General features: G+C 49.1%; 1 protein-coding gene across 1 annotated transcript in view; it reads left to right on the top strand.

Annotated features, from left to right (window-relative positions):
- Window positions 1-10,128: 10,128 nt before the first annotated feature.
- Window positions 10,129-23,059, top strand: part of SLC6A5 (solute carrier family 6 member 5) — a 50,338-nt gene continuing 37,407 nt past the window's right edge. Inside the window, exons 1-4 of the mRNA XM_065936517.1 lie at window positions 10,129-10,647; window positions 13,181-13,319; window positions 15,934-16,065; window positions 16,399-16,572. Coding sequence (XP_065792589.1) covers window positions 10,129-10,647; window positions 13,181-13,319; window positions 15,934-16,065; window positions 16,399-16,572 — 964 coding nt within the window. The remainder of the gene's footprint in view (window positions 10,648-13,180; window positions 13,320-15,933; window positions 16,066-16,398; window positions 16,573-23,059) is intronic.

Here is a 23,059-nt window from a genome sequence, read left to right as displayed (position 1 = left end):
CCATTTAAAAATTCCTTTATGCTAAAGAGAAAGCTGGTTTAGCCATTACAGAAACATACTAAGGCTTTATGTTCCCATGGCTTTTTTATAGCCAGAAGTGTTCACAGATTGCTGGGTATTGCTGGGAAGAGGAATGGAGAAAAACGCATTGTCACCCTCTGCTCAGAGCACAGTTACAATTTCATACACAGCTCCATGTCTGTATCTTGAGGCAAACATCAATGAAACAAAACTGGTCCAAATAAGATGGTTCCAGTTCTCAAAAATGTGTAATTCCTTTAAACTGTAATTCCATATTTAGAAATCTGCATTATGAATCCAGATTAGAGCTGTGAGCAAAGATTTATAGATAGATATGTGATGCAGTAGTATTTATAATAAATATTGGAAAAAATTCAAATGTACAATAATTACTTCTTAGTTAAATTGTAGTGTATTCATATCATGAAAATCTGTGCAATTAAAAATAATATATATTTCATGGCAATGGGGCAGAGCTAAATCTACAATATAAGTGAAAGAAAAGGCAGATGGTTGTTCAGTTGCTAAATTGTGTCCGACTCTTTGCGACCCCATGGACTGCAGCACGCCAGGCTTCCCTGACCTTCACCATCTGCCAGAGTTTGTGCAAACTCATGTCTGTTGACTTAGTGATGCCATCCAACCATCTCATCCTCTGTCTCCCCCTTCTCCTCCTGCCCTCAATCTTTCCCAACATCTGGGTCTTTTCCAGTGAGTCAGTTCTTTGGATCAGGTGGCCGAAGTATTAGAGTCTCAGCATCTGTCCTTCCAATCAGTATTTAGGATTGATTTCCTTTGGGACTGACTGGTTTGCTCTCCTTGCAATCCAAGGGACACTCAAGAGAGTCTTCTCCAACACCACAGTTTGAAACCATCAGTTCCTCAGCACTCAGCCTTCTTTATGGTCCAACTCTCATATCCATACATGACTACTGGAAAAACCATAGTTTTGACTATATGGACCAACCTTAGTTGCAAAATGCTATCTCTGCTTTTTTAATACACTTGGGTTTTTCGTAGATTTTCTCCCAAGGAGTAAGCATCTTTTAATTTCATGGCTGCAGTCACTATCCACAGTGATTTTGGAGCCCCCCAAAATAAAGTCTGTCACTGTTTCATTTTTTTCCCCACCTATTTGCCATGAATAGCAGGATCTCAATTTTCTGAAAACAAAAACTTTATAATATGAAAGTCTAGAAGGCCCTATACCAAAATATTAATAGGCTATATTTTGGGGTGTTGGGAATATATACTTTCATGTTCTTCTTTGGGTTTTTCCATATTTTCTGTAATGAGCCTGTGTTATCTTTATAATCAGAAAAACAAAATGAAAAACAAAAAGGTAGAATAATATGATTTAAAGAACGCAGTAAGGTGACATAAGAAATCAAGAGCTAGCCTGTGATTTTTAAGTCACTCATTTGAAAATACTAAGGGCCTACTCTATGTCCGTACAAGTAGAAGTATAGAGGCTTTGAAAAAATCAAACTCTTCTGCCTTGGAAGGCTTTACAATTTGGAACAGCACTGTCCAATAGAACATTCTGAAATGATGGAAATGTCCAAAGCAAAACAGAAAAGTACACCAGAAAAAGCTCATGTCCTCTTAAGAAGGATGGGGAGAATACAATTTGGCCAAAAAAAAAAAAAAAACCACACACAAAAAAACCAGTAACATTAAGCTCTGGAGGAAGGAGTCTTTTTGTTACATCTCTTGGGGAGTAGTGTCAATCAAAACCCACAATCTCAAGGTAGGAAGAGCTCTTACTCTGTGCCAACCACTGTACTAGAAACTTTCATATGCTTAATCTCATTTAATTACTGCATTTTACTAAAAAGGAAAGCAAGGCTTGAAGGATAAGTAGCTGCCCAAGGACACACAGCTAGTGGCTTATCTTGAATTCAAACTCCTGACTCATCTAATTCTAAAGCCCTATTTTCACTATTGGGGAAGAAAATGGCAACCCACTCCAGTACCCTTGTCTGAAAAATCCCATGGATGGGCGGAGGAGCTAGCTAGGCTACAGTCCATGGGTTTGCAAAGAGTTGGACACGACTGAGCATATCATGTTAACTCCACCCAGAAATAGGCTTAAATAGAACATAGAAACATTTTTTAGTGGAATGCAGACTCCACGAGTTTATTTTTAAACATACCATGGATCATTTCTAAACCCTAATGGTGACATCCCAGGGGACAACTACCATCATGATTAATGAACTCTGAGTTGTCTATCAAAGATAGAGAAAGACTGAGCTGAACTCATTCAGGCCATTGTTCAATATGATCTCATACCGTATCAAATGCTGTAGATTACTAGAACCAATAGAACCAAATTTAGTACCAATGTCCATGTCCCCTAGGCCCAATTTACAAGGGCACTACCAAATGACAAAATCTAAGGTTCAGAAATGTATCTATGCTGCCTGGCAGCTCCCACTGGTGTAAAAGATCTTGTATTTTCAACGTCCCAGTTTCTGGACCACCGTCTTCACCATTGTGTCTTTCTGAACCTTGCTCAGATTTGACTCAACAGCCTTGAGTTAACTCTATCAACTGCCTATACAGTAAAGCTTCCCAACATCTGTTCTGCTCTACTTGTGGGAATTCCTGCTAGGTTTGCATGACATTGAACTCAAATCTCCAGCCCCCACCCCCCACCATCATCCCCACTAATTAGGACAGCAAAAAAGTCCAGGGGAAATAGGGACATTCAAGAAAGGAAAGAAAAAAAGATTCTCCTCTACTGGCATTTAATAAAACGTCAGTTCTCTTGTACCCCATGCATTGAAGTGAAGTGTTAGTCACTCAGTCGTGTCTGACTCTTTGCGATCCATGGACTGTAGCCCACCAGGCTCCTCTGGCCATGGAATTCTCCAGGCAAGAATACTAGAGTGGGTTTCCATTTCCTTCTGTAGGAGATCTTCCTGATATTGCAGGCAGATTCTTTACTGTCTGAGCCACCAGAGAAGCCGTGTATTAGAAAATTTCTTTTCCTAGTAGTGAATATATTGGAGACCTGATCTCTCTTTCAAAAGTGGTTTCCCCAACTTTGGGTTTGGGAACTTAAAGCAGAATAAACACAGAAGACTTAAATTTGGAAGTTGATTACCAAGTAGTTATCCCAAACATATACAACCATTACAGCAGGTCTTGGGGGCTTCCCTGATGGCTCAGAAGGTAAAGTGTCTGCCTGCAATGTGGGAGACCCAGGTTCGATCCCTGGGTCGGGAAGATCCCCTGGAGAAGGGAATGGCAACCCACTCCAGTGTTCTTTCCTGGGAAATTCAGTGGACAGTGGAGCCTGGCGGGCTACAGTCCATGGGATCACATAGAGTTGGACATGACTGAGTGACTAAAAGGCAGGTCTACCAAAAGAATGATTTTAAAAAGGGGAGGAAGGAGGCAGGGGAAAGAAGTGAATATGTTGTTGTTCAGAAAAATATCAATGTCATTATGGAATAAGAAATCAGAAAATTTCAGTTTAGCGTTGTTTTAGTTTAAATTATCTTATAGCTTAGTGGACATTGCAAGAATGGGGGTAAGGGGCAGAAAATCATCATCTTTTCTAAAACTATGTCCACTAAAGGTTTTGATTAGACCCTGGTTCCAGCCCAGCAGAGCTAGGAGACAATCAACAGGACTTTAGGAGGTAGGATTAGCCAAATATCGGTAGCTGAGATCCTTAATTAACTGAATTCATTTTTCTGAGTTCTGCCCCTCAGAGAAAGACAGTCAAATAGATGTAGGCCTAATACTTCCTAATGAAAGTAGCCTGGTGAATATTCTCATTAATTAAAGCAGTAGGTTTTAGTACTGAATTTTTTCCTTTAAAAATTGTTTATATACATTTTTACATAAATTTATGCATATGATCATTACAACCATTTTTTTCAAAGTATAGTCTTTTCCTTTTCTTCCTTTTTTTTTTTTTTTTTTACCTCTTGCCCTCTCCCCTCTGTTCATGTCAATGCCCACACTGCCCACCAGTAATCCTAGGTACTTCCTAGAGTGTGTGCTTCCACATTTTACTGGAAGACAGACAGACAGACAGACACACACACACACACACTGGAATGATATACACACTTTAGTGTATCTGCCATTCTTATTTAAAACCTCATGAGAATCTGTTCAAACCAACTGTATGGCTCTAAACCATTCTTTTCAAGGCTACAAAATCATTTCATGCTTTAGACATACTATTGATCTAATGTGGATTTTTTTTTTTATCCTTTGAAAAAAAGAGATGATGCTAGACTTTGTTTCTTAATTTGCAAGTGACCTTGAACACTCACTTCTCCATCCGGGACCTCTGTTTCCTCACTGTAAAGCAGACATATGGGACGATAGATGACCTTGAACATCCTCTGCATCTTGTTTTAAACTTCTCTGCTTCTGCGCCTGCGCCCACTGTCCTGTGTTTTGCTGCAGTGAACTGAGAAGGACCACTAGTGCTGACTCAGGAACAAGCGTCCTGCTTGTCTGAGTCTCGTTACGTTGGACCTACATTTTACACACAGACTAGTTACTTGCAGACTCCTCTGAAATGCTGTGGTGAGGGAGGCATGCCCCGAATAGTTGGTGCCCCCCTGACACCCAAGGTTCAAAGCAGAAGTGGGCAGTGACGCTGATTACAGAGATCTAAGGTTCTGCTGAATACGTTGAGATGGACCTTCACCTAAACAGCACACACTCCACTCAGGCTCTCAGGATGCTCTCAATTGTCTTTTAATGAGGTAAACACTTGATTATCACACCACTGCCTGAGGAGGCAAAGTGTTGCACAGTGATTATCTACTTTGTTAGGCTTCCTGTTCTGTGCACGTCTACCAACAGTGAATCTTCTGGACCAGGGAGAAAGAACTGGATTTATTTGCTAAATCTAAAGGGGCTTCAAACAAAGAAAGATCTATCTGTTAAATCTAAGGGGCTTCAAACAGATAATTCTTGCAGTCTGGAAAATAACCACTGCTTATTGAAAGAATACCAGGCAGCCAGCCTCAGTGTAGGTACTTCACAGGCATACTCTCATTTAATCCACAAACAACCCTTGAGGGAGGCTAATACATGTTCTTATTATCCTCATTTTACAGATTGAGAATTTCTCCCCAAGGTCACAGAGCCAGGAGGTGGGGTAGTGTGTCTGGCAGCGCCCACATTCTTAACACGGAACAACGCTCCAGTAGAACCAGGCGGCAGCAGACAAGAGGGACAGAAATACTGCCTGGCTTTCCTCCTGTTTTGTCACTGTCCCCTGAAACCCACATTGAGTCCATGCACCTGTCATCTATAGGAGTTCTGGGTGTTTGTGGCTCATAGCAAAGTCATCTGAACATAGATACAGACAATGGACCAGAGTCCGCACTGACGTGGGCTCAAATTCTGGCTCTGCGCTCTGACCTCAGGCAAGTTTCTTCGCCATTCTGGCAAACCGGCCAGGCAGCTGTTTGTCAACCTGCTGCCTGCCCTGCGGACGCGAGGAAGCTGGCACCGCAAGCGCCAGGCTAACATCAGAGCCAGGGCTTGTTAAACGCCGTTTCCTCTCCCTTTTTCCTCCTCCTCTAGCGCGGTTGAGGGCAGCACCTTGAATGCGAAAGGCTGAGCTTCTAGTCCTCTCCTGCCTGGGTCCCAGTTTGCCCGCCTGCGACTTGATACAAGCGCTGGCGTCAGGGCTGCCACTGGATGGCCTCTTTTTCACTAAATTCTCCCCCCTCCCCACCTCCACATTCTGCCCAGTAGACACGAGTTTGCACAAATAGCTATTTATTTGCTTAACTGCAAGAGGAGAAGGGGGAGCAGAGCGATCGAGGGCAAAATCAATTACTATTTTTCATCTTTGACAAAGTAATTAAGGCCATAGTGACTGGCTAATTCCGACCGAATGGCTGCGCGGTGATGGATGCGGATTTACGGCCTGCTCGGCGGCGGTGCTCAGAGCCCGATTATCACTCCACACAGGCGGCGGCAGAGGGCGGGGGATGGAGGCCCGCAATGGCAGGACTGGAGCCTCCCTGTATTTTAATACTGCGGCTCCCTCCTCGGCGCTGCCCACCCCCCGCCCCGCGCTTTCCCCAGCCTTCTGGCCCCTGCCCTGCTGCTAGGCTGATGCCCGCCACTCCACACCCGAATCGACTTCAGATCGACCCATCTAGGTCTCCCGGCTCCGCACTCTGCCCCCCCTCTCGCGGCCCCTCCTCTGCAGGATCTAGCCACTGGAAGGGGAGGAGGTGGGAAGCCAAAGCAGCGCCTCCGCTAACGCCCTGCAGCCACCGCTTCAACCACCTCCAAAGGGCCTGACGCACGTCGGGCCCCACGCGGGGAACGAGTGCGCACTTGGCCGGGGAGGGCCTGCGGGGGACACGTCAGACCCGGGGGTGGCGGGGCTGAGCCAGGGCTCGGGGCGGCAGGACCGCAGTACGCCGCCGCCTCTGCGCACTTTCCTCTCTCCCGCCCGGGCCGGGACGTCTGCGCGCACCTGGCACTTGGCGGGGGCGGCTCGACTGCAAATTGCGAAAACTGACTTCGAAGTCGTGACTGTCTTTTGGAAGTCCGCCCAGGGCCGGGAGGGCGAGGCCTACCCGGATCTAAGAGTGCCCGTCCTGGCGCAGAAATTCGGGGCTGCCTTGCCTGCCCTTTACCTAAGTTCTCGAATCCTGCTTTGAGTCTTTGCGGACTGTTTGGGAAGAAGCGCCTGGCAGAGCCCCTTGATTTCCCCGTACGCTCCGGGAGTCCAAGGTGTTTCCACGATCCCGCCGGGGTCGAAGCAAGCGCCCCACGTGGGATTCCTGGCCTCACCCGCCCTTCTCACCCTCCTGCAGCGAGAGCCCACCACAGTCCCACTCCACCTGCCTTCTTCCCCTTTCCGCCACCTCGCTGGGTTTCCCGCCAGAAAAGCGCTATCGGCCCCCAGACGGCCTTGTGGGAGGGTTGGGAAGACTCTTCAGGATTCGAAGGTGACTTTCTGAGCCTCCGTCTCCCGCTTTCTAACTGGGAGTTTCTCAAAAACTGTTTTTAACGCTAAATAGAAAAGCCCATTCATGGAAAGCCCTTGAACGATTGCTCAATGTTGAGAGCTTAATAAATGTTCAATCAAAACTACAATGGAAAGAGGCCTGAAGCTCCCACCCCCCGCCCCCCAGGAAACTTGGGGAGGAATAGCACTTCAGGAACCTCTCCCCCTTCCATCATCATGCAGACCGTGGGTCCCTAGCCGGCTGCTCTTGGAGGGGCAGAGCCAGTGAGCTGAGGCATCCGCGTGCACTGGCGCGGCTCGGAAGGAGGCGGGAGGGCCCGGGCAGGAATGCCCTGGGCGCCCACCGCAATCTGCCGCCGCAGCCTCGCCCGCGGGCGCCGCAGCTTTGTCCTCGCCGCGTGGGGACAGCCCAGTCGAGTGCGACGCCGCCGACCCCGAGGCAGCGGGCACGGCTGCGGGCAGCAGGGTAGGGACAGAATGCTCTGCAGAGCTCACCATTTCCAAGGCCTGGAGGTCTCTGAACCGGCTCGGCCAGAGGGGAAGCGTTTGCTACGATCCCCCTGCCAGTCTCCAAACGACCCGCTTTGTAAAAGTGTGTTCGCTTTCTTATGACTGCAGTCATTGCTTTGTACCAGCACGAAAACCTATCTTTTTTTTTTTTTTCTCACCGCGGCCACCTCCACCCTAGCCTCAGTACGGTAGAACGTCCTCTGCTGGCACCCCGAGGGCCAGCCCTGCCGCCCAGCTGCCGCGGATGGTGATGTGGAGGGTCTATTACACCTTGTGCGTCACTCCCTGGCTGTGGTGGATTTTTATCAACAGGGACAGGAAGAAAGAACGGAGTTCCTTTGACTTTGAAAGTGACCTAAGAACCAGATCAGTGTTGGAAATAATTTCTTTTTTATTTCTCTATAATATTGTCAGAGGAGCTTAAAACATGCAATGAGAATAATCCTAATTTTACTTAGGAATGTCTCTTCATTGTGTTCATAGAGATAATGTAGAAATGCAAACACTAGACCTCAATCTTTTAAGCGAAGACCTATTTTTTAAGGATCCCCCCAATACTGGTTGACAGGGAGGTTGGGTTGTGGGAATCTGAAGTCAAGTACAGGCAAGGTTGGTACAGCCTTTTAAATGCAGGGTCTCTGTGCACAGCCGTTGCAGGGCTGTGGTGCTTCGTGCAGACCCTCGATCTCTTTAGCGTAATACTGCGGAATCCTCTTCCTGCAGGTTTGGAGAGGTGGCAAGGGGATCTAGCCGAGGAGAAAGAAGGAAACACGACAGTGATTTAACTCCTTTCCCTATGCCCACCTCGGCAGCCCAATCCGATCCATTGGCGGCTGCGCCTCGGCTTGGGTGCAGTGGGACGTGTCCCTCCCATGTTTCCCTTAATTAGGAGGAGGAAAACTTCTGTCATCCCCTCCCGCCGGCTTCGGTTTAGTAATCAGACCCACATGAGTCACGCTGAACACGCAGCCCCCTCCCGCCTGAGTGACAACTGGCCAGCGTACTCTCAGCTGATGTCCCTTTAAAACTCGAATCCAAGGGGGTAATGATTTATCAAACTTGTATTATCAAGAAAATGTCAAACGAAGGGCACCTTGCTTTGCACTGACGCAAACCCGGCCTTTCCCAAGGAGATATAGAAAGCGCCTCTCTTGCTGGAGCCAAACCCAGTCTTGTCAATAGCTGGTCTCACTCTCTACTCCTTGAATCTGTTGCCCGCTTCAGACATGGTGAGTGTTTGCTTTTGTTCTTTTAAGAGGAGAGGGGCTGCGAGGGTAGGAAGGGCAGATTCGTTTTGGATATTTCTTTGTGAAATGTTCTATGTATTCTGGAAGGCAAAGGGAAGACAACCATAGGTACATTGTACTTGTGAGCATCACCTGGGGGTGGGAAAGAGGTTTCTGAGGCTCTGGACCTGAGAGGTTGGAGGTGTCGCCCAATCCCGCTATCCTGGGAACTGTCCTTGGTGCTGAAAAGCCAGGAGCCAGTACTGAAGAGAGCTACCGAATACTAAAGGCACTGAGATAAGAATGCTGGCTGAAGCTGAGATACTTAATTTGGTGCAAATTAAAGGGTTCTGATCTGTGCATTTGTGCAAGAAGGTTAGGTGTGGCTGAGGTGAAGGTAATATGATTATTCTTACAGTATAATAGTAGTTGGTGGTACTAATATTTATGAAGCCCTGAAAGATAACATGAAGAGAGAAAGTGGATGAAAAAAAATATTGTTGGCAGTTATTTCCATTCTCAACTGGGAGAAAGCAAGTGAAAATTAGTAGTCCTGAGTTTCAGTTCCTAAGCCAGAATAGGGGCATGGGTATTAAACTCTTGTGAATAGCTATTCTTGGGGAGTGGGGAGGACCGAAAATCTTCTCAGGATCTTTTGCATATCTAGGAATCTGGAAGTGAATGTAGGCTGTGGAAGATACACCTGGTTACTGTCTTGTGTTTTAAATCTGGTTTATTGTTGTTCTTGCGGGGCTGTTGTTACTGTTTGGTCGTTTTCCTTATCCTTGCCTTTACTACCTGGCGGGTGTGGGTAGTTTTGGGATCGCTGGGATTCACATAACCAATTTGGCCTCAAACACTTGCAGGTGCCAGGGCATCAGCTTTTGTGGCCACAGCTTGTCTATCGCTTATTTAAAAAAAAAAAAAAAAAAAGGCAGCAAATGTGCATTGTTGAATGACAAAGGAAATGGGGCGGAAAATTAAAGAATCTTTCTACAATGGTGATGGGGACCGTGGGCACCCAAAGCCGTGATGTGAAATCCAAAGAAGGCAGGAGCTCATGGCTGTAGGGCTATTTCCGCCCTCCTCTTCCCCCCCTTCCAAAAAACACTTCTGCATCTTTTTTTTTTAGTTCACCTTCTATAAGGGAGGAGAATATTAGCTTCCTTATGGCATCTAGTTATCTGGGAGACAGACAGATTGAGAAATATTGATTACAGTTTTTATTGAAGAAGGAAAAAAAAAATCCAGATTCCAATTTGTTCCCTGGATCTTATGTCTGGATCTGAGTTGTGAACGTCTCTATATGTGGATACAGGTATTTTTTAAGGCTGCCGTGACTAGTTTTGCACGAACTTCACGTTGTGTTCGCAGGATTGCAGTGCTCCCAAGGAAATGAATAAACCACCAGCCAACAGCCTGGAGGCGGCGGTGCCCCCGGGCCACCACGATGGCCCGTGCGCGCCCAGGACGAGCCCGGAGCAGGAGCTTCCCGCGGCCACCGCCGCGCCGCCGCCGCGTGTGCCCAGGTCCGCTTCCACCGGCGCACAAACTTTCCATGCCCCCGACGCGCGAGCCTGCGAGGCCGAGCGGCCCGGAGGAGCGGGGGCTTGCAAACTGAGCAGCCCTCGGGCGCCGGCGGCCTCGGCGGCTCTGCGGGACTGGAGCGAGGCGCACGGTGCGCAGGCCGCCCCTCCTTCAGGGGGAGCCGGGCCCGGCAACGCGCTGCCCTGTAAGATTCCAGCCCTGCGGGGCCCGGAGGGGGATGCGAATGTGAGTGTGGGCAAGGGCACCCTGGAGCGGAACAATACCCCGGCCGTAGGCTGGGTGAATGTCAGCCAGAGCACCGTGGTGCTGGGCACGGATGGAATCACGTCCGTGCTCCCGGGCAGCGTGGCCACCGCTGCCGCCCAGGTAAGCAGGTGGGGCTGGAGCCGCGCCGCCTCCTGCTCCCCAGCCGCGGGAGAGGCGAGCCAGGCCCAAGCGGGTGCACGTGTGCTGATGGGGAGACCGGTTGGCAGCGCCAGGTGATGGATGCGGGGGGCAGCTTTGGGGCTTCGGAAACTCGCACTGCGCTGGGGTGGTCGTTAGTTCAGGGGCTGGAGGGCTGCCGCAACCCTGCCAGAGGGCTTGAGACTCGGGAGCTGCCACTATCGGCTCCTTCCCAGCTTCAGCGGTAGCGGCCATTCAGGTGCAGACTCATCACGCAGTTGAGGCATTTAGATTCTTACCCCTTTCTGCAGACAGGACTTCCCCTCTTGTTAACCACTGGATCTTTTTTTTTTAACTTAATTTTAAAAGGAGAAGAAAATGCAGAGAAAAACCTGGGCGGGGGGAAGGGAGGAATGATGGTTTAGTCCTGTGGGCTTTGTACTGCAAGTTACAATAATCGTGGGAACTCATTTGATAAGTGGTTTATATGAGGCCACTACTGAAGTTTAAGCCTCAGAGCCTATCTTTTCCAAAACCTGTACCTAATTTCGTGTATATATTTTTCTTAGAGTACTCCTCTCAATTGGATAAGCTTCAGGCCCTACAAACCTGGATTCACCTGTGCATTTGATCCTTTAGCTTGAACCAGAGGCATGAAAAACCCACAAAGCAAACCCCAGTCCTGAGTGGGGGGAGGAGGCAGCTGTTATTGGTGGCCCCCCTCCCATATGGGCTTTTGTCTTCTTCTCCTACTCCCTCCAGTCTCTCCCCTCCTTCTCTGATTTCTTCCCTCCATCCTGTTTGATAGACTTCAGCTCTTCCTTTCCCACTGCGTGCCTCTCCACAGCCTCCTCCCCTGGGCTCAGGCGCTAAGCCTGTGTATCCAGCGGGGGGGATTCTTGAACCAGAACATCTCCCTGTGTGAGATCTAGGGTTTATGTAGTCCTTCTTAGTTACTCTAGTGTTTGTAGACACACACACACACACACACACACACACTTATCCACACAGCAAGCGCTCAGCTGTTAAAATAACTAGAAGTGGATGTAACCTTAGGCTTTCCCACTCGCCCTTGCTCTTGGGGTCCACCTCTGGAGCATTTGACTGTGTGCATTAACTGCCTGTGACAGCCTGTGCCCAAGAGTGTGACCCCAGGTGGAGGCAGAGAATTTGTCTCACATGTCTTGCTTAACCTCCGCACTGCGGCAAAAGGAGCCGGAACTCCCACCCTTTCTAGCCCTGGAAGAATTGAAGGGGGAGGGCACTGGAGATGGTACATGCATGGGAGGTGTGTAGCGGGGATATTAAAGATGGTCAGTGTAGATCAAGCCCTGCCTTTACCTATTTTCAGCTCTGCCTGTCTTTCTGCCACCCACCTTGCCCCTTCTCCTCTCTCCCCCAGACCTCCTTCCCATCTTGCCAGCTGCTTCTTTATCCTCCATGGCCTGTGGAACAGTTTGGACAGGCCAGAATGCTAGAATAGGAGGTGGAGAGTCACGGAGGAGGGAGCAGACCAGGGCTCAGGGCCCTGGAAGCTTTGTTTCCTGAACACTTTCTGAGTGGATTTTCAGTTTTTCTTTCTGCCTTGCAGTAAGGCATTCCAGAACTAGGGACTGCCCTAAGAGAGCATCTTAGTGTGGGCTTGGAGAGGTGAGCTCCCCAAACCCATAGACTCCAGGAGCTGGAGGGAGCCTCGGGGGACCGTGATTCTGAACCACTCAGTTTACAGATGGGGACACAGCAGCTCCGAGAGAGCCAGTGGCTTGCCTGGGGTTATCCAGCTGTGTAGGATAAAGTGTAGACCAGAACTCAGGGTTTTTGATGTCCTGTCGCTTTCCATGTCTGTTTCTCCGTCCCCTTCTTGTTTCACCCCTATAATTCCCTCCTTCCCATCTCCCTTTCCCTAGAGCTGAAAGGTGCCCTTTTAATGAGCTGAGAGGCAGCTTCTGCCGCAGGCTTTGGAGAGAGTGATGCAGGGGCTCTGGCTGGCTTCAGGCATTGCAGCTCTCTTTCTGGCCTTAGCATGGACTCCAAAAAAAAAGAGAGAGAGAGAGAGAGAGAGAGAAAGGGGTGTGTTGAGGAATTTTGGGAGGTAGGGGATGTTTAGGAACCTGCTTGCTGGGGACCCTAGGCATGATATTGGGACCTGCTTGCCAAAGGAACTCTTGGTCAGGGGTTGGGGATGGAGGGATCTGCTTGCAATCAACCTACAGGTTCAAGGTTTGGGGAAAGCTGCTTGCTGGTGTGACTTGACTGTGGGATTTGGGAAAAGAGGGGGTTCAAGAGTCTCTTGAAGATGGATCTTCACATCAGAATTGGGAGCCTGCCTGCTGAAAGTGTGCAGGGTTGAGGGGTCAGGGCCCTGCCTGCCGATGCATCCTCGTGTGAAAAGTGGGGGCCTGCTTGCTGGGAAGGACCCTCAGCTTTGTGGGGGGGAGTGGAGGAGGGGCGGAATGGGGCCTGCCTGCCGACCTACCTAGGGCTGTGATCCGACAATGTGCTTTTCCGCCCCCAGGAGGACGAGCAAGGGGATGAGAATAAGGCCCGAGGGAACTGGTCCAGCAAACTGGACTTCATCCTGTCCATGGTGGGGTACGCAGTGGGGCTGGGCAATGTCTGGAGGTTTCCCTACCTGGCCTTCCAGAACGGGGGAGGTATGGCTTTTCCGCTCTTTCCGCTGCGGCAGGGCGGGCACTTGTGGGTTGGCGGGGGACACAGAGCAGGGGATGCAGAATCTGGAGACTCAGGCTGAGAGAGGAGGCTCAGGGCAGGCCCTTCACACTCCAGCTCCATCCCCTGTGGCATCCGTGGGAAGCCAGAGAGCAGGAGCTACCATACCTGGTTGGTACTAGATCCAGGAGGCTTTTATCTGCAGATCAAACTCAGGGGAGAGATGGGTTCCCACAGGCCCCATTATCCACTTGGGAGGCCAGGTCCTGATCCAGGGGAACACTGATGCAGGCGAGTTCAAATCCTAATTTAGCCCACAAGTTATTTCGGTACAAGTTATTCCGATGCCCTCCTCACACATGAATAGTTTTAGAGCCAGGAGCTGTGCTGCCCAGGACATTGGATTAAGTACGTGGTAAGACAGTAGCCTGGAAATCTGAGCTAGCTGGGCACTTGGGTCGTGCAGAGGACAGGATGCAGGCGAGCCAGGAGGTGGGCGCGCAGAGCGGCTGGGGCTTGTGCTCTTGAGAATCCAGTAGAAGCACTCACACAGATACGTCCTCTTGGGCACAAGCAGGGTTTATTTTGACTTTAGCAAAAACGGTTTCCGTTGTATTTGTCCTCAGCGGGTGGAAGGAAAACCGTTTCTAAAATGCGGTGGGCGCCAGTCACGCATGCACCAGCTGCCAGGCCTTTAGGAACCATTGAGCCTCTCCTGTACCCACCGAGGAGGAACCTGGCACATCCAGGGTCCCCTTTGCTTGCCCTGCAAAGCTGAGGCACCAGAGAGCGGGGCTAAGCCAAGCCCCCTCTACAAACAGGAATTTGCACCTAGGTTCCTCTTTCACAGCTTCTCAACTGGACCAAGGAGATAAGAAACGCGCCCCTCGCCCCATCCGGTTAGGCAGCTTAAGGGTTTGGGCTTTGTTTGTTTCTTTGTGTCTTGGTCTCTGGGTGAGCTCTCCAGGTACGGGCAGGAGGGACAGGTGCAGTGCCACGTGATGATGAAAAGAGAAAAATATGTTAACACCCCTCCCCCTCATCCGAATCAGGACACTGTTGACAAGGATTTATGAGGAGTGCAGAGCAGTTACGATCACGGAGGGGTGCCCTGGAAACGGAAGAGCGCCTGCCGGTCACACACAGACACGGCCGCCCCGGCTGTGTTTCCGCTCGGTTCTCTGCAGGGAGTCCCCAGACCAGGGCGCTGTGATGAAGCTTCCAGTGCCAGAAAAGGCGCGGACAGCCAGGGTGGGTGAGGGAGGGAGTTCCAGTCCAGGGAGCACGGCAGCTTTGCAGCCAGACGCTCTGCTGGGTGAGTGAGAAGGGCCTGAGCTTTCTTCGCCCGCGATCTGAGAAGTACAAAGATCTGAGAAAAAAAAAAACACGACCTGAGAAAAACTCCGGCTGCATGGGGAGTTGAATCCGGCCACCAGGAGGGAAGGCAACCTTTTCCGCAAGCACTGTGGCTCCAGCCCCTTCAAGGGGATGGAGGGGACGGGATGCAGGGCTCGCTTGCTCGCTTCCTCCCTCCCAGGAACAAAAGAGAAGGCCTGCACGATCCACATCTTTCTCAAAAACCCATTCAGGAGAGGATAAAGCAAGAGCCCTGGTTTTACTTCCCAGCAGTCCCTGGCCTTCCTCCTCTGGAGAGGCCCTGGCAGGAAAGGCCCTTCCAGCAGGAGGAACTGACAAGGGAAAGATCAGCTTTCCTTCTGTGGGGTCCAGTGTTCTGGGCTCTGGTGTCACGAGTCCCCAAATTGGTTATGACTGTGTAACAGCCCTCCCTGGTCCAGACCTTTTCAAAGATCATGGCTAGTCCCCAAGCTCCTACCAAACAACCCCAAAGAAACCTTGAGGATGAAGACCCCCAGAAACCCTCAGCCAGTCTCTGGAGACCTGCTAGCTCCCGAAGCCCTGGCCTGGGTGTGCTAGAGAGCAGAGAGGATCAACAGCATCGGAAGCCCGCAGTCTAGATAAGACATCCACATAAACATTGCCAAGTACCTGGTGTTGGGAGGGGAGGTTCTATGGGAGGGTAGAGAAGTGAGACTTCCTGGGGGAGGAGGCGTTTGAGTTGACCTTGAAGGATGGAAGGGACTTCTCACACGGAGAAGGAAGTTGAGACCTGTGTGAAGGCTGAGGTGGAGGGGGAAGGATGTCCCCACCACCCATCTTGTTGGTAGGTGTGCAAGTAACTCAAGTCAAGGGCCCCTGCAGTCTAGCTTAGCAGATTTGGAGGGCGGAGATCCCAATGAGATTTAACTGAATCTGAGTCCTGTAGTGAATCAGAAGTGTGGATTTGTTGAACATTGGAAGGAAGGGCTTAATTTGGGGATGCTGAAGTACTAAAACAAAAGAATAAAGTCCACTCAGCCTGCAACCCCCAATGATCCATCCAATGGGGAATTGAAAAAATAGTGTGGTTGCAGGGTATCCTGGCATTGTGTAGAGGATGGCTCCTATATGTCCCTGGGTGCTGGTGGTTGAGCTGGAATATCAAAAGCTTCTTGGAGAAGGTGAGCTCCCCGAGGGGGAGGATGGAGCCTGCCTGCCTGGGCCTCTCTGAGCGCTCATCTCCCACTCTCTCTTTCCAAGGTGCTTTCCTCATCCCTTACCTGATGATGCTGGCTCTGGCAGGGTTGCCCATCTTCTTCCTAGAAGTGTCCCTGGGCCAGTTTGCCAGCCAGGGGCCGGTGTCTGTGTGGAAGGCCATCCCAGCCCTGCAAGGTGAGTGCTCCCTGCTTCCCAGCTGCCTCAGTCCTTCCTTGCCCTCTCTGGCACCAAATGGCCCCAGGGAGTGAGACCTGCTTCTGTAATTGGGAGAACCCATTCCTTCCTTCTCTATGTGATCAGTTTCGCCACTGGGGCCCAAGATCATCTCTGGCATCACTGTGTTCCTGGCAGAATGTCGCGATGTCCCTGGTAGACACAGAGTCTATTCCACTGTTAATGTGTCCATCTGTAAGAGGGAGCCAGCACCTACCTACCCTTCCCTGCACCCAACCACAAAGATTCCACAGGCTCGGAGGAAACGAATCCCTGAAATTTTTGCTTCCACAGGCTGTGGCATCGCAATGCTGATCATCTCCGTCCTAATAGCCATATACTACAATGTGATTATTTGCTACACACTTTTCTACCTGTTTGCCTCCTTTGTGTCTGTGCTGCCCTGGGGATCCTGCAACAACCCTTGGAACACGCCAGAATGCAAAGACAAAACCAAACTTTTACTAGGTAAGTTTGGATATACCTGCACCAGGCGAATTGTTCATTCATTCATTCATTCATTCAGTGAGGATGAACTGAGCACCTATGATGTTTGCCAGGTTCTATACTAGATGCTGGGGGTACAGAGGTGAAAACCCATCTCAAATATAGTTAGTTCTAATGTTTAAGAAACTCATGGCCTAGGCAGGGTAATCAAATTTTTGTTTGCTAATGAATAGCTGGAGTGTTTGTTGAAAATGTAGAACTGCAAGTCCCACCAAGTAGTCTGACTTACTAGATTTGGCTAGGGTTGGGTCCCCAGGTCACTCGTGCACACAATACAGTCTGTAAAGCAACGAGGTCTGGAGTCTAGGAGAGTGAGGCGTGCAAGCCTGGGTCCACACTTCTCAGAATGCTGCCCAGAGCATGGGGCAAACACGTGAGAACAGACGCTTGACCTACAAGCCTCTGATAGGAGGATAACGAAGTGCCTAGAAGAGGGAAGGCTGTCTGGGGAGGCGGGGCGTGTTTGTGGGGAACACTGATTCAGACCTGAAATACTTTGGGGCTTGCAGGAACTGTCACCTTGCTAGGTCAAGGGCAAAAGGGTGGCAGCGAGGAGGGGCGGGGCAGAGTGGCTGGCAAGGCTTCTGGTGTGTGAGGCGTTTTGCCCCTGGTGGTACGTGCGTTTGCATCAGGTAACTTCTCTCTGGGTCTCAGTTTTCCTCATTTGAAAAATAGAAATGCTAACAGCATTCTTCATCTGCTTACCACACGGGATTGCTATAAGGAGGAAAGTGGAGGATGTGGTCCTAGTTGGGGAGCCACAAATAGAAGATGCTAGAACCAGATGCCTTTGACGGTGCCGATCGTTCTAGTGAACACCAGTCAGCACACAGTTTCTTCTTTCCCCAACGCGTCTATTATTCCCTTTAAGCAGTCAGAATCCTGTGTGTCTAGTGTCGGTCCGCCAGCCCAGCTCGTTTGCCTGGACAGCCTGCACGCTGCCGAACAAGGAAGTTACTTACACGCTTTGAGTGTGTAAGAGAGAAAGATGACCCATCCCTCACACCTACCCCCCCCCCCCCCGCAAGAGATGCACATTCCTTAAGGCGGGAACTCACACTGGAGTACTTTTACACACCCGTGCGTAGGCACACACAACACATCCCGCCTCCGCCTGGTGGCCCTTTGGGTGAGATTGCCGGAGAGCTGACACTGGAGACACTTGCTCATCAAATTCAGACCCAGGGCACCTGCAGTGCTCAGAATGAGGATCTGAGGGGTTCCCTGGAGTGGAGACATTCACAGACATGAGTGAAGTACAGGGAAGCCTGGCATGATGCAGTCCATGGGTCTCAAAGAGACCCACACTACTTACAACTGAACAACAGCTGGTGTGGGGCTCACCAGCGGAATGAGCAGGGGTAAGGGCCCCTCTAGACCCTGGGCTTCAGTGCCTTCATCTTTACAGTCTCCGTATGGATGAACTCTAAAGTTAGGAGCAGTGGTTCTCAACCCAAGCTGTTACGCATGGGAATCCCCTGGGAACTAGCAAATCAGGACATCACTTAAGAGTCGAGCCCAGACCAAGTAAATCGGACTCTCCGGGGATGAAGCCTAGTACTCTGCAAAACTGTATTTTTACAGTTCTCCAGGTGCACCCAGGAGTAGGAACCACCAGGCTGGCGCTTGCCCACAGCCCTTGGTCTGCCCTTAGCCACGTTTGGAATGCAGTGCCCACCTTCTTGCCCTGTTCTCCCTACCAGCTCAGAGCCACCTTTGCAAAGCCGCTGAGATAACCCCACTCAATAAGCTAGCTGTTCGCAGATTCACCACTGACAATCAGCTGCTGGAATGGATTCCTGAAACTGGTTGCTACTTTGGCAAAGTGCATTGTCCAGGATGTGGGGTCTGGAGTGGAGCAAAGCCTCAAGTTATCGCAGTGCCCGGACTATCCATCCAGGATTGTGTCTGGGACAGAAGTCACTTTCTGAGGGTGCTCCCGCTCAGAGAGGGCTGTTGCCTTGATCCAGCCTCCAGGGAAGCTTCCCTGGGCACTTCCATCAGGGCCTTCTTGGGTCATGGTGATCGGTGTCTTGCATCTGTCCCTTGGGAGGGATGGTAGTTCAGAAACACTGTTCCTTCTGCTAACAATATCCACTAGTATTTATGCAACACAGTAAGCCCTAACAGTAATAGCAAACATCACTTACTACACATCAACCACCATGTTAAACTCTTTAAAAACTCATATTACCAATGTTAGGATGGACAACAAGCCAGTATATGGGTTTAATTGTTATTTCCAGTTTATAGGTAAAAAATCTAGAGCTCAAGTTCATAAAACTAGCTCTGTGGTAGACCTAGGATTTGATCACAAGTTTGCCTGCCTCCCAAGGCCATGGTCTTAACCATTCCTTAGCCTACACAGCAGCTTCATAAATGATGTCTTTGCTATTCCTAATAAGAGCCCTATGAGTCCCAAGAGGCAGATGACATGGTCACTATTTTGCAGGTGACAAAGAGGGTGGAAGTATCCAGTCACTCATCTCTAGGTAGAGCCAGCTCCAGAATTTGGGTCTCAATGACCCCGATTCTCTGCTCATCTAGGGCTCCTGAAGGCTTTATTCTGTCAGCCTTGGCAGAGTGACATCTGTCCAGGTGTTTGTAGCTGAGATTCTATGGGGTTTAAAAGAAAGCTCATTTGAACAGTAGTTTTGACTTAGTCATACCACTTCTGGGGATCTACGATTAAGGGAAAATCAAAGACACAGGTAAGGACTATTCAAGATTGTTCATTGTAGTCACATTTATAGCCTAGGAAAACACAGGGAACGCTTAGATATGTAACAAAAATTCAATAATTCCATGGTTCAAATAAATTACAGTGCATTTTTAAAGACTAAAGAATACTTCATTGTCTTTAAAAATGAATATTCATAAAACACAGGGATATCATCAGCACATCATGTTAACTGGAAAAGCAGGGTACAGATTTATGGTATAATTTTGCTTTTACTAACAATAACGTGCTCGCTAGAAAACATATAGGAAAGTGACACACAGCATATTACCTGGTAGATTTGGAGCCATTCTTTTTTTCCCTTTTCCCTAGATTTTCTATCAGGGACATGTATTTATTTTATGATTGGAGAATGTATATGTATATGTATACATATACATTTATATATATAGTGTGTGTATTTTTACAGCAACCTGAACACAATGACTGGGCCAGGCATGTGGGTGCAGGCCTTGCTGGTTTTGTGGAATATTTTTTCAGGCTCATAATATCCCAGGGAACATGAAAGGAAGAGTGAAGATATTATTACAGCAAAGCACCTTACCTTATGTGTCAAACCATAAAAACGATGCAAGCTCTGAGCAGAGAGAGAAATGGACAATTTGCATTCTATTCCCTGGAAGCCTGCAGATAGGCTCGGCAGATCTTACCTCATTCTTAGCCAGTAGTTTAAAATTTTTTGTTTGTTTAAAGCAGAGGTCTCAATTTCTCCTCTCTCAGTGGAACCCCTCCATCTGTTCTTTGCTAGGTTTTGTAAACTTGACCGTTTTCCATGACCAAGGCCAGGCTATCCTTTTTATAAGTATTGACCCTGTGGGGTCCTAAAGTGACTTAGAAAAGGGGATGACTTGCAGAGACATAGTCAGCTTTGTAGCCTCATTTCTCTGCTGGACAAGATGGGAGTTCAAGGACTTCTGTGCTGATCCATTGGCTAAGACTCCATGCTCCTAATGCAGGGGGCACAGGTTCGATCCCTGATCAGGGATCTAAGATGCTGCATGCTGCATGGTGTCACCAAAAAAATAAAATAAAGGGAGTCCAGACAATGATGCCCCAGGCTACCTCCCAAATGGTCATTCTGAGAGGGGCTTGTTTTTGTTGTTCCATCACTAAGTCGTATCCGTCTCTTTGCAACCCCATGGGCGGCAGCATGCCAGGCTTTGCTGTCCTCGTTGAGGAAGTGGAAAAACTCCCTCCCCCTAGTGCAGTGTTCCACAAACGACCTTCCAAGCTCATCCACCCCCTTATAACCCCATAACCATCCTATCCTGTGATAGCGGGCAGCTGGTCCCAGGAGAGCAGGATAGATTCCCTGGTCATTGTGACCTTCACTTACAGCAGGAAGGGTTTTATCCCATGGCCCCTGAACTCTGCTAGGGACACACTGCCGGGGACCCCACTCATCACTCAGATGCCAGGATGCTGTACCTGCCCCGGCTCAGTCCACTGGTAGAGCTTGCCACACATTTCTAAGGTGTAGATTGTGAGAGAGGCTGCTTTCCTTAAGGACATTCAGCCCTCTGGGTAGCTGTAATGTTGAAGGGCTAATCCATGTCCTTCTGAGTGAGACCAGAGACTGCTTTTTGAAATTAGGAGCTAGCTGGGTTACCTAAAATGGGAATTGCACAAACACCATTTCTATTTCTGGAATGGCTTAATTTGCATTAGAACTTTAATTCAGCGATTCCTTTTCTACCTAGCCTTTCGCGTGCTCTCATTTATTCATGATTGCCCAAGTAAAGAGCATCCTTCCCACGCTTCCAGTTCAGCGCGATCCTTATCGCGGTTCTTTGTTCAGGGTTGCTGGGCCGCAGAGCCGGCTGACGGCGCGGCCCGGCGTTCCTTTGCGGGCGGACGTGAAGGCGCAGTGCGCTGGGAAGCGCGCTCCTGCCGCCCAGTGGTGGGAAGGGATATTGCAGCAGACGGCAGTGCCGCAGGGACGCTGTGACCTTGCGCTGCGGCGGTGAGTGGCAATCCAGACACGCCCAGAGACGCGCGCTAGGGAAGCTGCCCACGTGTTTCTCTGTGGCAGGTTTGGAAGCAAGCGATTTGAAGTTTGCCCGTGTGTTAGCGATCTCTTCCATCATAGAGGGCTGGAATTTTTGGCAGGAGGGCTAGAAATAACTTCTGTGCTTCTTTAGGGAAAAGGGACATGGGTGGTGCTTTAATTGCCTTCAATCTGGTCCCCGCTGGGGGAAACAAATGCTTCCTTGGTAAATAGTTGATAGCTTTGAGCTCAGAATCCCCCTGAAACTGTTATTTGACTAAAGAAGATAATATTGAGTAAGAAGGTTTTTTGAAAACTCTCTAAGTGGTGCTTCTTAAACCCCAGAGATATTGCAGGAGGCATTTTGCAATGTTCACAGACATTTTGGGTCACAAGTGGGGTAGAGTGAAGATAAATGTTCCTGACATCTAGTGGGCAGAGGCCAGTGATGTTGCTAATATAATACCCTGAGATGCTCAGGACAGCCTCCTCACCACAGAGAATTTTCTGATCCCAAGTGTCATTAGTACTGCTGTTTAGAAAACCTGTGGTCTAAATAACCAATCAGAGGTAAGAGGTTCTTATTATCATAGCTTTAAATTTTATCCCGCTTTCTCAGATATTCTGGAGAGGTTGTGTGGGAGGCATTAGTTATGGCTGGCAAGTGGAATTGAGAGATGATCTTGAGGGTCAGAGATGCTCACCCCATGAAAAGATGTAACAATGACATTTGCATTATGGCTAAATTTTACCAAGTTCAGCTGTGTGCTAGGTGTTGCGTGAGATGGTTTCATTCATGATCTATCTCCCTTAATTTGGTTCTTAGAACAGCCTTCAAACTAGACACTTTAGGATCAGAAAAACGAAGGCTTGAACAGATAAAGGAACTTGTCCAAGCTCTCAGAGCTAGTGGAATTCCTGAACCTGCAGTTTTACCCACTTTGCTGTTCCATGGAGGACATACATTCGGAATCCATGCACCAGATCTAGGCTGCATGTTTTTTTGTTTGTTTGGTCCACGGTGTTTAAAGATAATTTGGCCTTATTTCCAATATTTTAAAATGGAGAGACTTCATGTAAATATGCAGGTTTTCTGCATCTTTGATCAGAACACCTGGGAAAGCCTGGCAGGGTTGGCTGGTGCAGTCATCTCTCGACACCCATGGGATTGGTTCCAGAGCCCTTTCGGATACCAAAGTCTGCAGGTGTTCCAGTGCAGTGTTTACAATGGTGTAGACAATGAAAAGAGTATCCAGCCAACCTCCACTGAAATTTCAATCTGCAGTTGGTTGAATCCGAGGATATTGATCTGCAGATACAGAGGGAAGATCATACTCTCTGTTTCAGATCAGTTCAGTTCGGTCGCTCAGTCATGTCAGACTCTTGGAGACCCCATGGACTGCAGCACGCCAGGCCTCCCTGTCCATCACCAACTCCCGGAGTTTACTCAGACTCATGTCCATTGAGTCGGTGATGCCGTCCAACCATCTCATCCTCTGTCATCCTGTTTATCATAACTTTTTACCCTTCATTTTATATCTTTCTCATTTGTGTCACCGGCCTGACTTGAAGGTGTTTGAGTTTGTGTTCCCTGCGCTCTGCTTCCCAGTAGAGTGGTTCAGAGCGTGGCCTCCAAAGAGAGAGTGTTTGCCTCCTGATTCTGCCGTGTGACCGTGGCAAGCAACTGCACTTCTCTCTGCCCAGTTTCTTTATTTGCCGGT

This window comes from Muntiacus reevesi, chromosome 5, assembly GCF_963930625.1.
Source record: "Muntiacus reevesi chromosome 5, mMunRee1.1, whole genome shotgun sequence".
NCBI lineage: Eukaryota > Metazoa > Chordata > Mammalia > Artiodactyla > Cervidae > Muntiacus > Muntiacus reevesi.
The sequence above is the reverse complement of the archived record's forward strand: the minus strand, read 5'-3'. Positions and strand labels throughout refer to the sequence as shown.